This window comes from Poecile atricapillus, chromosome 3 (genome assembly GCF_030490865.1).
Source record: "Poecile atricapillus isolate bPoeAtr1 chromosome 3, bPoeAtr1.hap1, whole genome shotgun sequence".
Classification (NCBI taxonomy): Eukaryota; Metazoa; Chordata; class Aves; order Passeriformes; family Paridae; genus Poecile; species Poecile atricapillus.
Window position 1 is genome coordinate 73,305,238 of NC_081251.1, and position 14,690 is coordinate 73,319,927.

The 14,690-nt window shown below is 36.7% G+C and overlaps 1 protein-coding gene across 3 annotated transcripts in view; it reads right to left on the bottom strand.

The window, feature by feature from the left end:
* Window positions 1-2,837: 2,837 nt before the first annotated feature.
* Window positions 2,838-14,690, bottom strand: part of FAM120B (family with sequence similarity 120 member B) — a 49,085-nt gene continuing 37,232 nt past the window's right edge. For all 3 annotated transcript variants that reach the window (XM_058835071.1, XM_058835072.1, XM_058835070.1), the window contains 4 exons: window positions 12,961-13,167; window positions 8,948-9,056; window positions 7,576-7,689; window positions 2,838-4,597 (listed from right to left, as the gene is read on the bottom strand). In XM_058835071.1, the coding sequence (XP_058691054.1) occupies window positions 4,545-4,597; window positions 7,576-7,689; window positions 8,948-9,056; window positions 12,961-13,167 (483 nt within the window). In that variant the 3' untranslated portion in view covers window positions 2,838-4,544. The remainder of the gene's footprint in view (window positions 4,598-7,575; window positions 7,690-8,947; window positions 9,057-12,960; window positions 13,168-14,690) is intronic.

Consider the following 14,690-nt stretch of genomic DNA (forward strand, 5'->3'; position numbering starts at 1 on the left):
GCTGGACACTCATCCCCTCAAAATCTTAATGCTTGAGCTGGCACCAGCTGTAACTCCTAGTGAGCATTGCACAGAGCAGTTAACAACCCCCTGAAACACTGCACTCCTAGATCATAGGGACAGAAGAAAAGCTTTATTTCTCTTTTTTCTTTTTGCCCTCTCCTCTCCCCCATTCCTTCCTATTTTCTAACATCATAAACAGCCTTGTTAAGCTGGACTCTTTCTACAGGCAGATGGGGATGTTCAGGAGGGAGAGGGATGGTGAAGTGATTAAGCAATAACACATTAGTGTAAACAAATGCAGAGTGACAAATTTGGGATTTCTTTCCTGCTCCCAACAAGGAAGTGTTAAGACATGCAAACTGGCTCCTGTTAGCACTTAATATTTTTTCTTTGATGCTATTTTTTAACTTGCTTGAAGCAAAAGTTTCTTACAGCACTACTTGTTGCCAAGAACTAATATAGTAATCAGCAATGCAAAGAAGTAAAAGAATTCCTTCCTCAAAATAAAAGGAGGCTGAATTTGTAGGTTAGTATTTCTTTTGTTCAAAAAACTTTAGGAAATCATTAAAATCTAATTTTTATTTAAAGCATAAACCACAGTCAATGCCTAGACTTGCACTGGTGTCACACAGTTACAAGATGAGCCTAGATATGCAGATAGTCAATAAAAACCACAAACAAATCTGCATTGAGTGTATTCCAAATCAGTGTATGCTCTGATATGGTTTCTGATTTGTTTTTAAAACCTAGAAGTTTTGGTCAGATGCACTGGCCAGCTTCTAAATTCTCTGTGCTACTGTACACCAACTGTATAGCTGCTCTCCCTCTTTTGTTTGGAAATGCAATTTCGTAATGGATTTGTTTGAAACTCTCCTATTTGCTCCTTTGTGAAATCCCCCCCCTGCATAGGGAAGGTGAAGTAGAAATTAAATCACACCTACAAAATGAAGGCTTTGTTAAAGAGAGGAGTGTTGCAAGTTGCACAGAGATAGTGAAGATTTGGGGGCAGCCTTATCAACCCATTTAAATGTGGTGATCATTCATATGTGTATTATGTAACAAGAGGGTCAGCTTTGTCACCAGCACCCTGCCTCAGACTTCCCTAAACTTCACTGGAATTGAAAACGCTCCAACACAATGTAGATCAGAAGGACTGGAGGACCTGATGGGTAATTAAAGTAGGGGACAAAGATGATTATCCTAAGGCAGCACATTATATACTTACATCCCTTTTAGATGAGCTGCATCATGATCACAAGTGAAAATTAAAGTATTATCAGGCAGGAAATACAGAGCCTGCTGATCTTCTGCTATTAACAACCAACCTCTTGCCTAAAACAAAGCTAAATGTGATGAAGGTAGCTCCTGAATGGTTACCTTGACCTGAATTTTCCGAATGCTATAAATACCATGCAAGTTTCTCATCACTTTTCTAAAACCTACAATTGCTTTCACTGAATAATGAATTTTGAAGCCACCTAAAGGATATTTAGGAAACACATCTGATAGCAGATCAGCTCTTACAGTACAGTTTTGCTCTTTAACATGAGTCCAAAAGCCAGCTGCAGACCTGGCTACCGAATTTTTGAGAAGGGGGCACTATTTTCTATTAAAAAGCCTGCACTTATCAAGCGTTTTCAGAGAGCTTATATTCAGGATTGATTTCTGTGCCTAGTATTTCTTGTGTCTTTTGGCATGAATAAGAGAAGCTTAATACATTTGCAATATCAATGTATTAATACACAAAAATCATGCCTAGATTAGCTATTTTAACAATTAATATATCCCCATATATCTATGTGACCATTACTAATAAAAGGTCATTTTATAAGTGATCTAATGTGTAACCAGGAAAATCAGAAACAATGCAAAGACAAAAGTCTCAAAATACTAAATTGATGGATTGTGTGCACCCATCCTTTGCATTCTGTCTTGTCCTTGCTTCCCAGCCAGTCAGGTTTGTGCTTGTATCTGATCACCAAATCAAGTCCTTCATCTCCAAAGGAATGGCAAACAGTAGTCACAAATATCATCACTGAGGAGAGTCTTCTGGTGATGCAAGATACAATTTTGATATCAAGTGCAAACACCCAGTACAGAATACAACACGGTGTGACCAAAATTCTGCACTCAGAATAGTTCTTTGCCCCAAAGAAATGCCTATCTCCCTATTTCACAGAATCACAGAATATGCCCAGTTGGACCATTGAGTCCAACTCCAGCCCAGCATCACCCCCAAGAGTCACATCAGGCCCCTGACAGCATTGTCCAAATGCTCTTGAACTCTGTCAGGCTTGGTGCTGTATATTTGTATTTGTAGCTTTTAGGGATATGGGAGACAGCAGTTGCACAGGCTAGAGAACACTAAGCAGTTCAGCTGAATAAGAATGCTTTTCTTCACAAACATACGTTCCTTCACTTCAAATCTGCATGTCTGTTTTTCCTCTCTTCTGTAACCATTCAAAACAACCCTGCAGTCCACATATGAAGGAAACCCTATTAAACTGGAACCTTTATGGTCAAGTTCTCTGATATGATTTCTCTCTAGAGTCCATAAGCTTTGAAATATTATGAACAATTCAAAGTTCTGTGAGACTGGAAAGCAGCACCTCTATGTTTCAACTTCATGCTTCTGCTTTCCCTCTACTATTCCTGGTGGGAAAAAAATCTTTTGGCTTGGAAATAATAATAAGCAGCTTCTGCTTATGGTCTAGCATTAGGAAGAAAAACAACCTCACAGAGACGCTATCAATTCTTCAGTAGGCAGGGTAATTATTACCAACAATTCATACCACAGCTAGCACAGCAAAACTCCCATTCTAACTGTATTTAACTTTGTTTATTGAGGACAACAGACATCTTTTCTCATATCAAAGCCTGAAGAGGGAATTAGAACAAATTCTGGCACACAATCACATTCTTTTAAAATACGCTATTATACATTATGAGATCCCTGAAACCAGAGAAGTTTCCATAAAATTCAGACCACATTATTTCAAAAGGTTTGGAGGGGAGGGATAAAAACAATAGTAAAAAAATGATAGTACAATTACAGTCAATGGCAAATCGATTGAAAAAGGAAGCAGGAATACCCCTATGATGACACTGCATCTCCTGAAATGCAAATCAAGACACTGTGTTGTGTGAAATGCTGTCTGGTCAAACGTTGAATAAAACCAGAAATCCTCATTGCTTATTTATTTAGCTGGATTGCTGCTATATACAGAGTACGAAAAATATGTTTATTGGGTTACAACCAGAAAAATACATGGAGGGAAATTGAGTTTGGAGTTGTGGATGTCTGACAATGCTATTCACTTTGACATAACATGGATACTAAACAGGAATGAAGTTCCACTCACAGTCAACTCAAAGGAGTTACCTGCACAAGGCCAAAGAAACAATATTACCTGACTAATCACAGAATCACAGAATGGGTCAGGTTGGAAGGGACCACAGAGGGTCACCTGGTTCCCACCTCCCTGTTCAGTCATGGTTATCCCAGAGCACCTGGCACAGGATTGAGGCCAGGTGGTTCTCTCCAGCAAGGGAGACTCCATAACCTCTCAGGACAATCACTTCCAGGGCTCAGTCACCTGCACAGTGAAGAAGTTCTCTCTCATATCCAAGTGGAACTTCCTGTGCATCAGTTTCTGTCCATTGCCTCTTATCTTATTGCTTGGCTCCACTGAGAGAAGCCTGGCTCCTCTCTTGACACCCCCTTGATTTTTGAAATAAACAAATACATATATTACTGAAACTGAATCCCAAAGTGAAACACACCAATTTTTAAGAAATAACTTTGAAGGTAAGTGTTTAATTAGACTTCTGGTCAGAAAAGAAATATTGAGTTCTCCTATGTATTATTCATTATAGAAGTACATCATGTCTTATAAGAAGCTGCTTAACTAAAAGTATAAATTTGCTTAACTAAAAGTATCAAATGTAAAAGCAATTTTATTCCTTTGTAAAAAAAAGTGTGACATTTTACAAGAAGGTCACATTGTTTCACTGGCAGATAATGCTTACATCAGTGATGTCAGGTTTCAAACTTCTCAGGGTTTCAGTAATGATGTAACCCTTAAGATACAGATATAATCCACGATCAAGACATAAACCACAATACAGCATAGACATGACACATTATTCATGGTCAGGAAAGTATTGTAATATAAACAACTATTACAAAAATATGCAAAAATTATAGTTTAAGTCTTAAATTTACACTCAGGAATATCTCACAATGTTATAAAAAACAATTCAGACTTTTCTTTGCCAAACTGACAAAACGACATATCTATACTGGGATGCTACTGTCCCTCAGGTACCTGTAATTTAAGGTTTTGTGACTCTGGTCTCGTAAGAAGCTTAGACCTAACATGGTAAGTGATTAACAAGCTGAACAGCTTTGTGTGATTTCCTCCACAGTCACATTTTTCAGTTACTCTGAAAAATTCTTAAAAACAGGCTCTCATAAACAAAAATTATCCCAGTGGCAACTCTTCCACCATCTCAGTTTGCCACTTGTAGAAATGAATTATTTACTGAGGAGGAAGGGGATATCTCCTCCGGTGTGGATGTCCTGATTCTCTACCTGGAGAGAGTAAGAGAGGAATTAAATACATTCAAGGAATATTAAAACAGGAAAACAAGGGCTTATTAAGATAGCCTGCAAGAAAAGTTACATTTATACATATGTTAAAAAAAATATGTGTCCCTGTCCAGTTGGTGTGTAACTATGGCTAGTATTCTGAGATCTTGGAGGATAAAGTACACGGCGGCTCTTCTTAAAACTCTTGGGTGACTATAACTTTCAAACCCAGTCATATTAATGGGTTGGGATAGTGAATCTTATCTGTGGCTGGTAGATCTAACTGTATGAATGCAGGTAAGGATAATATACTGTTTAGAACCAGACATAAACTATATTTACAAATATTTTCATTCTGGTTTAAGTGTGTCTGTGCACAACACTGCTTTAGTTAGAGAGTCCTATTAGCACAGGAGCACTCACAATGTAAATGAAATCTTTTCTCAGCACGGAAGTTCTACCAGGTCCCCATCAGCATTACATTTCTACCAAAATCCTATTAATCAGAAATACGCTTGAAAGCAACACCAGTGTGGAAGACCTGACTAAGTATCTTGCAAATGAGAGGCTGCTTGTATTATCAGCAGTTATGTGTTTTACAGTGCACTAAGACTGAAGTGAATGTACCCTTTTGATGCAATTACATTCTGTGAAGAAACAGATAATTAACAGTGTTTTCCATAGTTCTTCATGCTCAGTTTATTTTTAGGTTCTTATAGAATGTGCTAACATTGTGATGTAAAACAGGACTGATGAACTCATGGAAAATACACCAGTTAAAATCAGTCTCTTAATCTCATACATCAGTGGTCTTAACTTCTAATTAATGAAATTTGTCTACCAATAGGGTATATGGGCTATGGTGTGGTGTTGCAGCCACAGACCTGAAATGCATAAATTATCAAATAAGAAATATTAAGGGAAAAATCTTTCTTCCTGAGGCTTAGATGTCCTGCTCTGATTAACATGGATATGCTTTTATTAATTCGTAACACACAGCCAAGAAATTTATGGAGAAAAGTTAATGAATAAAACCAAACAAAAAGCCCCCCAACCCTCCCAAAACACAAAAAAAGCCACAGCTGAATTCCCTGTTCTTAAAATACAGCTAGAGGATGAGCTTCTTATTATAGCATCTGGGTGGTTATTATTATTGACCATACAATGAAGGATGTCTGAGTCCAGTTCTTGTTCTGCCTGAGGGGATTCAAGCCATCCTCTCAGAGAAATACCACTGCTTCTTGGGCTGATGCTTTCTTGGTGGAGGCACTCTTTCCTCCACTGGTGAAGCTGAGACATTGTCACAGAATTCTTAAACATTAACTGATAAGAGAGAGCAAAGTCTGCCTAATCATTATGTACACTCCTGACACAGAAGATATAGGTCCCATGGTTACTGTTCCATTATTTTTCACTGCATTTAATCCAATGATTTATATATTATAAGCAACAGCAGGAGCCATAACAGCGTACCATGAAAAGGTACATAGAGGATGGGATAGACAGATACCAGTAATATTACTAAGGAGTTTTATTACATAAGCTACCACAAACAGAAAAAGGCTACTTTTTTGTTCTTTTTTTCTCTCTCTTTGGTGAGACACACATACAGCAGAGACAACAGCTACACAGAGAAGTAACCCAAATAGCTGCTAATATTAGCAAATTTAGGAATAGGATTTTGTCAAAATGAGTCATGTTGGCAGATCACTTTTAAAGTAGCTCTAAAACATTGCAGGGCCCTTTTATAAGGACAAATTTATTTTTCCAGTAAACCTGTTTTACTTATAACACACGTGATTTAACTGCAGTTATGGGATCACATTTTAAGAGTATCCTGAGAGGAAGAAATAGGGCTAGTGTAGAAGCCAAGATGTTTAAATAATGCTACTGAAAGACATTTATAACACAGCAGCACAGTTACTGTGGAACACACTTGGTGGAATACACCTAGCCATAAGACCTCTGGAGCCAGTCAGAGATTATGTGACCCCTGAATATCAGGTTTCTTCAGATGGTCAAGAACTGGTAACAATGACCAGTCTGGGTCTTGCCTATGGTCAGCATACATACTCTATAATTTGGTTTTATATTTTACATAGAGGGTCAAAGAATTTTACTTGTAAATCAAATGATATTATCTTACTCTGAAGCATTCAACAGTGGCAGCTGAAACACATTAAAGACTTCACTGTATCTATTTATTATTTATATTTCCTAATCACATCAGTAATCTTATTTGAAAACCTCACCTGGAAACATGAAAGAAATTCAGGCTCTGTAGACTTAATAAAATAACTGATGTTTCTTAGATACCTCTCTTCCTTTTGCTTATTTTCTTTAATCTACATGCATGAGCTTCAACTCACAGTAACGAGGAAGTAGAACTGAATTAAGTCAGCTCAACAGTGTTATCCACAGTGGCTTTCACTGAAATGTCTGTTCTGTTCAAGAAGTGAGACTGGTGAATGACTTAAGATTAATCCCAAGGCAAGACAGAACTTGCATTGGTATCACTTAGGCAGTGACCTGGAAGCAGAGACCCTGATCTAGAAAACCACTTAAGAATGTGTTTAACTTTATTCATATGCTTGAGTGTTTTGTTGAAGTATGAACGAAGATCTGCAGCTAAAGACTTCAGACACATTTCTGTGCAGCTGTGCCAATTTGTTTTAGAACTTTTACAATTTTAAACACAGCTCAGCTGAGACCAAGCATGAAAATTACAAATACCACATGAAAGCTTATTTCCCAGAATACTGTGAGTAGAAGATGACTGCAGATTACAGGGCTACACTCCACCTCACCCTGCAGAGTTAGTTTTTGCAAATGGCAATACACAACTGTGTAACTGATGAAAGTTTTGTTGCTGACTGCTGTAGGGTAACTGCACACATAAACATGAACTGTAGGTAGACACAGAGCTGTTATACTGATGATAGGAGCAATTCCAAACCCACAAACGTGTACCCATTTTTTACCTTGGGATTGCAGATGTCTTTGTGTGAACCCCCTCATCTGGTTATGATATGGAGAAACAAAATGACTTCTGTGTGGCTGTTGGAGCCTGGGATTAAAATCTCTTTGTTCTCTTCCTGGAAAACAGTATTTACTAAGCAATTCTGACAGTATGTAAGATTAAATGAAGAAAAAGAGAGACAGTGTATTCTTTTTCAGGAAAGAGTATTTCTTAGTTTTGTGCCAAAATACTCATGCACAATTACGGTCTTTCCAAACTAAAGTCAGCCTAACAAGTATGGTTCTTGTCCTCATTTCCATCTATGCACATCATGATTACAAGCTGTTAACAAGTGTATTTAGAAACCAGATCAAAATTTTATGACACAGATTTGGAGACTGCAGTCATTAAAACAAACAGAAATCTCTCTCCAAATTGGAATCACAAATCATGATTAAAATGGTTAAATATAGCTCTCAAGGAAAAGCAGATGCTACCAAGGTCTGGTATTATAAATCACCAACAGATATCCTCAATTTTGAGTGTCCAGCATGAGCTTGTTGTAGAGCCAAATCAGAAGTATTGCTGCCACATAATGCAAAGTACTGGATTAACAGAAAACCATTCTGTCTTGTCATCTGCTCAAGAAATTCTGAAGGGGTAATTTTTATCCTCACAGACATTATAACTGATTAGGTATTAAGCAAGTAGTAGATATAATACGAGCATAAACACTGAGATTCAGTGTAAATTATTTCAAAGTCTCAAAGCCTCAACATTCAGGCTGATCTGTGACTGATGTTAAAAACCTTTTAGATGTTTTTTTTTCCCCAAAAGTTAGGCAGATCAGGTAGGGAAAACAAATTTGCAAACTGAGTTCTTTAGCAAACTGATCCATAAAGTTGGGGGAAAAGAGCAAGATCTTAAACAAAAAACCACAGTTCTTCAAATTGCCCAAAAGCTCTATTCTATATTGAAATATGTCAGCAAGTCCAATAAGAAGTATTTCACCTTCAATGCCTCACTCAGACCTTCAACTATCAATGTTAAATAGTTCCCCCATGGGAATGAAAGAAAAAGCTGTCATTAAATTTCTCCTATAAAGATATATTTAGTCACCGAATAAATAGTGATGTTTCTCTTAATGAATGATACCTATTGCATATATCTCACTATGTGCCTAGATAGAAGATACATATTCTATGTAAACTTGGGTGATCAAATTCACATAAATTGCTAAAAAGGGAAATATTTTCTTAGATCTATTCATTGCTTCTTGGAGAAAGAGAATTTATTTAGCTTGATGGACTGCCTATGTAATTGCTGTTGCTGTTGAAGGATAATTTAGCCCATCAATATATTAACTTTATTGAGAAAATTCATACAATGCCAACCTTTGTTAAATCCATTCCCTCTTGGTCTGCTCTGTATGGTTCTGTTCTTTGTCTTGCAAACCTTGCAAATGAGAGATTTCAGATTCTGGAAGGGTGTGTACAAAGACTCCTGCAGAAAACACAGTTAAAAATCAATGACTTCTGCTCTTCTTTTTTCAGGTGTAGCACAAATTATACACATAACAACAATAAGACTTGACTGAGCCACACTTGTGCATGCATGAAGGTGGTAGATTTGGTTCACACTTTTACAGGAAACGAAGTTTGAACACTTAATAATAAATGTGGATACGTGGAGGGATGAGTAGGGGTGCAGAAGAAATAATTTCCTCTTTCTCAGTGAAGTATTTTTTCCTTTCTTTGCTCACATCTGTAGCTCCCTTGCTGTCCTATTCTATGACCCTGCACCTGTAGATATACTTAACTAGACTTCATCAGCAGTACCTCAGGCAGAGATGGTTAAAGCGTCCAGAAAAGGACTGATGAACTCATGGAAAATACACCAGTTAAAATCGGTCTCTTAATCTCATACATTAGAAACAAAACTTAACCCAACATCTGCCCCAACTCCTGACTGATAAAACATAACTAAGTCTAAAAAGAAATGAGGGAATTAAATTCAAGTGTTGACCTTGTGGTCTGATGAAAAATTCTAGTGTCAAAAGGATAAGCTGAACCTATTTAAAGATGCAATATTAGAGATGTGATACATCCTTAACTTTCTCTGATGTCTGTGAGCTTTGAAAAAGTGGCTGATATTAGAATGTACTTCTTTTTTTCCTGATTGGTACCGGGCATGTGGGATTTACTACACAATGAAGAGAATTAGGAAAAGAGAGATTTTAGAGCAATAGCATAATTTGTGATTTCCATAAAATTGAACTGATTTTACAGGATGACATTTCCTTTATTAGGAGCAGGAAGGAGAGAAGAAGATGAAAGGATAAGCTAAAAAATCTAATAGGTAGCAAGACTGCAGTAACTAGAGAGGTTTCTTAAATGAGTCTGACTCCCTGAACATTGCTGAGAACTTGCATAATACATTTTTTGAGTTAACAAAACTCTTTAGTTTTTAGTTTAGTTTTTACAGAGACTTAACTAAAACCCAGAGATTTTTTAAAATTTTGTTTTACCACACAAACTGGGTCCAGCCTGTGAAGAACACCCTCTAATGAGAAATACCTTCCATTTTATTCTTGGGAAAATGTATGGAGGTCGGATGGAAAGCAAGATCAGAATAAAACAAAACATATCATTTATGTTGACCCCATCATGTAATTTGGTTTTAATTTAAAAAAAAAACCAAAACTGATCATGAACATAATCATTAGTGAGAAGCACAATAAAAAGGCTAATAAAGTGATAATATCATTGCCTCACTTCTTTATGAGACTATTATAGGCAATTTTCTGTGTGGATAAACAAACTAATATGATTACAGTTTTGAAAAACAGAACTAGCATAATATGAGCTTAGCATAATTTTTTAAAAAAACAAGATGAGTCTATTTTTATTCTTATCAGAAGCTGTCAATTTTTTTTATCTTTATCAGCTGTTAGGCTACAAAGAGCTGAGCTACACAAAAACTTGCCCATAAAAATATCAATTGTATTTACTGTACACATATTCTTCTTTTAGTATAAGAACCTGTAGGAAGCAAATACTAAAATGTTCAAAATTTTTGATATACATGTAAATATTTAACCAGGTTTGTATTTCCACTGTAATTGTCAGAAACCTATTAACTGTATTTTAGCCCATCGTATTCAAAACAACACTGATCCTGAAATTGCCTCAAGTCCCTGAAGTAATGCAACTGTTCAGATAATAGAGAAGGGACCCCAGGAGTTAGGAGACAAGCACTGAACAACCAAAGGAATAACTTTTCCCTATTATTTTTCTTTTCCATAATAAAACATCCCATGTAGAATAACTTTTTTTTTCTGAATACAATACTGTCACTAACACCAGATTAGATTTATGGTGTTCAAGGTCAGATTGTTAACAAACAAGTGCTGAAAGATCTTGCCTTCCAGCAGTGCATTAAGCTCTGCCAGGAATGAAGCACCACTTTTATTTATTAAAGTTGAACTTATAATAATAGGAGAAACCAATCACATATACTTGTTGCCTTGCCAGTGTTCCCAGCTAAATTGGCATGTCTTGGCAATTCTCCCCCAAACAGATTCTTGCCTCAAACTGATAAGCTGAAAAGCTATTTTATTAGTCTGGGTACATATCTCTGCCATATATGTACCATAAAATTGTACCTAAAAAAGAAAAAGATATTTAAACTACTCTAAAAGTTCACATAGCTGGAGTATTTTTCCTCACAATGGAATAGTTTATCTGGGGTTTGTTTAAAACAGAGAATCAGGCTTTTAAAAACCTTAACCTAGATATTTCAGTTGACCAACCATATTTCTAACTCTGTTCTAGGAAAGTAAGATCTTCCTTCATCTTCATTATAAAACAGAGTAAATTAGAACTCCAATGCTAACACAAGATTTTAAAATGTTAGCTAAAACATACTACATAACACATTTAAAAACACCTGTATCAATTAATATAAAAGTTTTACAGATTTAAATATGTATTATCAAAGTTATCCACTAAACTGAATTCTACCCAAATGGAAAATAAGTATCAATTTCAGACAGATCTGGATACATTTTCCCATTTATTCTTTAAACCCTCTATTGTTTTGCAAAAGTCCTGCATGAAATTCCTGGATGAACCATTAGCCCAATCCAAAATCTACTGAAATCAACAGACCAATTAATAGGAACCACAAGATTTGGATAGAGGTTATAGTCCTAATCATATGATTGAACACATATGGGAAGGATTATTCTCCTCCTTCATGCTAAAAACATGTTCATTCCACCCACCCACAAGAGCTGTACTTCTCAGTCTAGACCAGCATGGTATGCAGCTGGACACAAAATCACAAAAGAAAACCAGTCATACAAAAACAACTGGCATTGAATGCATGAGATCAAAATAAATCAAAACTGAAACCTTTTTTATCTGTAATTACTTTACTTTAACCTGAAGTGATACATTCAGTAGCAGGTAAAAGCATTTCAAAGGTAAGATTTTCAAAAGTAATTAAATTATACAGGATTTTTAGACACATTATTTGAAAAAGACACATTAATTGAAGATCTTTAGAGCTACCTTCCCAGATGGGTACAGGTCTGCCCAAGCATCTCTCCACATATATTGTGCTGGTGGGGCACGAGGCAGGTCTGGTTTGAGGCTTCACCAAGCGCATCAGTACAGTCTTGCACTGAGCCTAGCAGACCCTGCCTTTGAGCCTGGATATGATGCCCCTTTGCAATGCACAGTGCTCAGCAGGAGCCTGGTACCTCCCTGCCCAGACATGTTTGAAATCATACTGGTCTTTGGGTACACAGCATGCAAACCTTATACATCCTCAGATTTCTAAGACCGAGTGGGACTGGGAACTAAATAAGTACTTAGAGCTATAGGAAGGTACTCAGTGAGATTCTAAAAGAAATACCCATATTTACCTATTCTAAAAGAATGTACCCTCTTCTGATTTCCAGTTCCTCTTTGAATTTGCTAAACCTTCATCTCAAAATTTAGATTCCTTAATGCCTTTAAAAATATCAATCTTAAACGTTTGATTTTTTTAAAGGTGCTCTTAATATGTTGCTTAAAATGTTATGGGAGAAAGATCTCAATAATATCTCAGTTCTAGAAAACTATTGTGGGCATTTTCATTCTTGAAATTGACAACTATTTTCCTTGTATTATTTTCTGAGTAGTGGGTACAAAAATGAAGGTAAAGTTACAGCTTCCTTCATAAGCTCAGTATTTCTACTTTTTTTTTAAATATTTTTTTGTGGAGAGAATGAGAAAGGAATAAGAAAGAGAAGAAAACTACAAAGAAAGGGTAACAGTGTAAACGTGAATATTAAAACAAACAAAATGGACAGGTACATTTTTACAAAAAAACACAGAACTAAAAAGAAGTGATTACTTACATTGCCTTCCAAAAGTTCTTCCACAGGGCAACCTCGGTGTGACTGCTGGTATTTTTCTTGAAAAAGTTTTCCATCAAACACTGCCCAAGGCATCAGATCATCCATCCTGAACGGAAAGCCGCAGGCACTGTTGGCCGTGAGCAAAGTCGTAAGGCCACGGATAAGGACAGCACCCAGATGTACAGCCCTGGAGTCTACTTGTGCAAGCTGTGAACACACACATACACAAAGGCAGGTCTCACAAATCAGGAAATATGAGCCACCTTAACATCACATATAAACATGCAAACAGCAGAGAAAATTATCAACTGTCCCGATGTTGTAACAGTGATGGCCCTCTACTCCACAGCAGAATTTGTCTTGGGGTTTTGCATCTAGTTTTATTCAATAAAGTGAAAGAAGTGAAGTTTAACAAACACAGCATCCCATTCAAATTTTTAAGACAAATATATCAAAATGTACATGGAAAGACAAAATAAATGGTTTTGTAGTATTTTTCAAGTATTAGCAGTTCTGCAGGAAAGAAAGTTCTGGTAGTGGAATGCAAAGCATGAACTGGGAGTACAAATTGATGTGTACAGCGATCCACTGACCCTCCAGAGTTTGCTTATCCCGGAAATGTTACAGTGTTTAGAGATCATTTAAATTGCAGGATTTGACAGAATTAAGTTTATTGTATGCAAGCTTTTATTTTAAACATTCTAGAATTTCCTTTGACTGTAATCTGAAAGTCAAATTATTTCACTTCAACCTGGATGTATCCAGAAGAAATACTGAATTGTGTGACAACATTTAGAAAATGCAAAATGAGAAACTCAACAAGACAATTAGAACTCACAGCCAAAATAAACTCCATGGGTACATTTAACATCCTGTTGTGGCAGAGGACAGAAAAATATAAAACCTTGAATCCAGTATGGGGAAAACTCTGATTTTAAGTATTGTTTAAACAGTACAAAGCTCCTCAGTGGGCAATGCCTTTTCCAGTCTGTACCAAAACAGTCTGTTAGGATCAGGAGAGATTCACAACAGTGTGGCCATCAATACTGTAATCTATGGTAGCTGGTATACCCTTACAGTATAAATTATATCGGAAATTGAATAGTATCCAACACAATGCCAAACAGAATGCGCAAAAAGTGACTCAAATTGTCTTAGTCCTAGCTCCTGGAGGGCTGTGAACTGTTTGTCTGAAGTGCAATGGAAAAGGTTGATCATTATTACTGCATCTTACATCTTGAAAGATCTCCAAAAGACTTAAAGGTACAGATACACACCATCAATGCCTTATGCTTAAAAAAATTCCAAGTAATAGCAAAATCTGTGAAATGTACCACTAATAAATCAGTGGTCCACAGAACTAATAAATCCTAAGGTCCACAGAACAAAATCAGGAAACCTTTGCTAGCAACAAAGAGCTACAAAGCTTCTTCCAAAAATGAAAATCATAAATCATTTGGAGAATGTAACCAGACCCTGGTGAAAGAGTTAGGTTTTCTGCACTGTTATGCAGTGAGCTGAATTCTGTTGCACAATTTGCCCAGGTGAAGCTGACTTCTGTGATGGGGTTCCCCCTAACCACAGGCAAGGGGCAGGAGGGTTCTGTTAAGCTGACTTGAAGATATGAGGTGCATCTCCATGGGCTGCTTTCTCTACAGTGCAGAAGCCAAAGAGGACCTAGCTATGAAGATGCAGGCAGGGAGATGCCAGGCAGGGAGATTCAGAGCCCT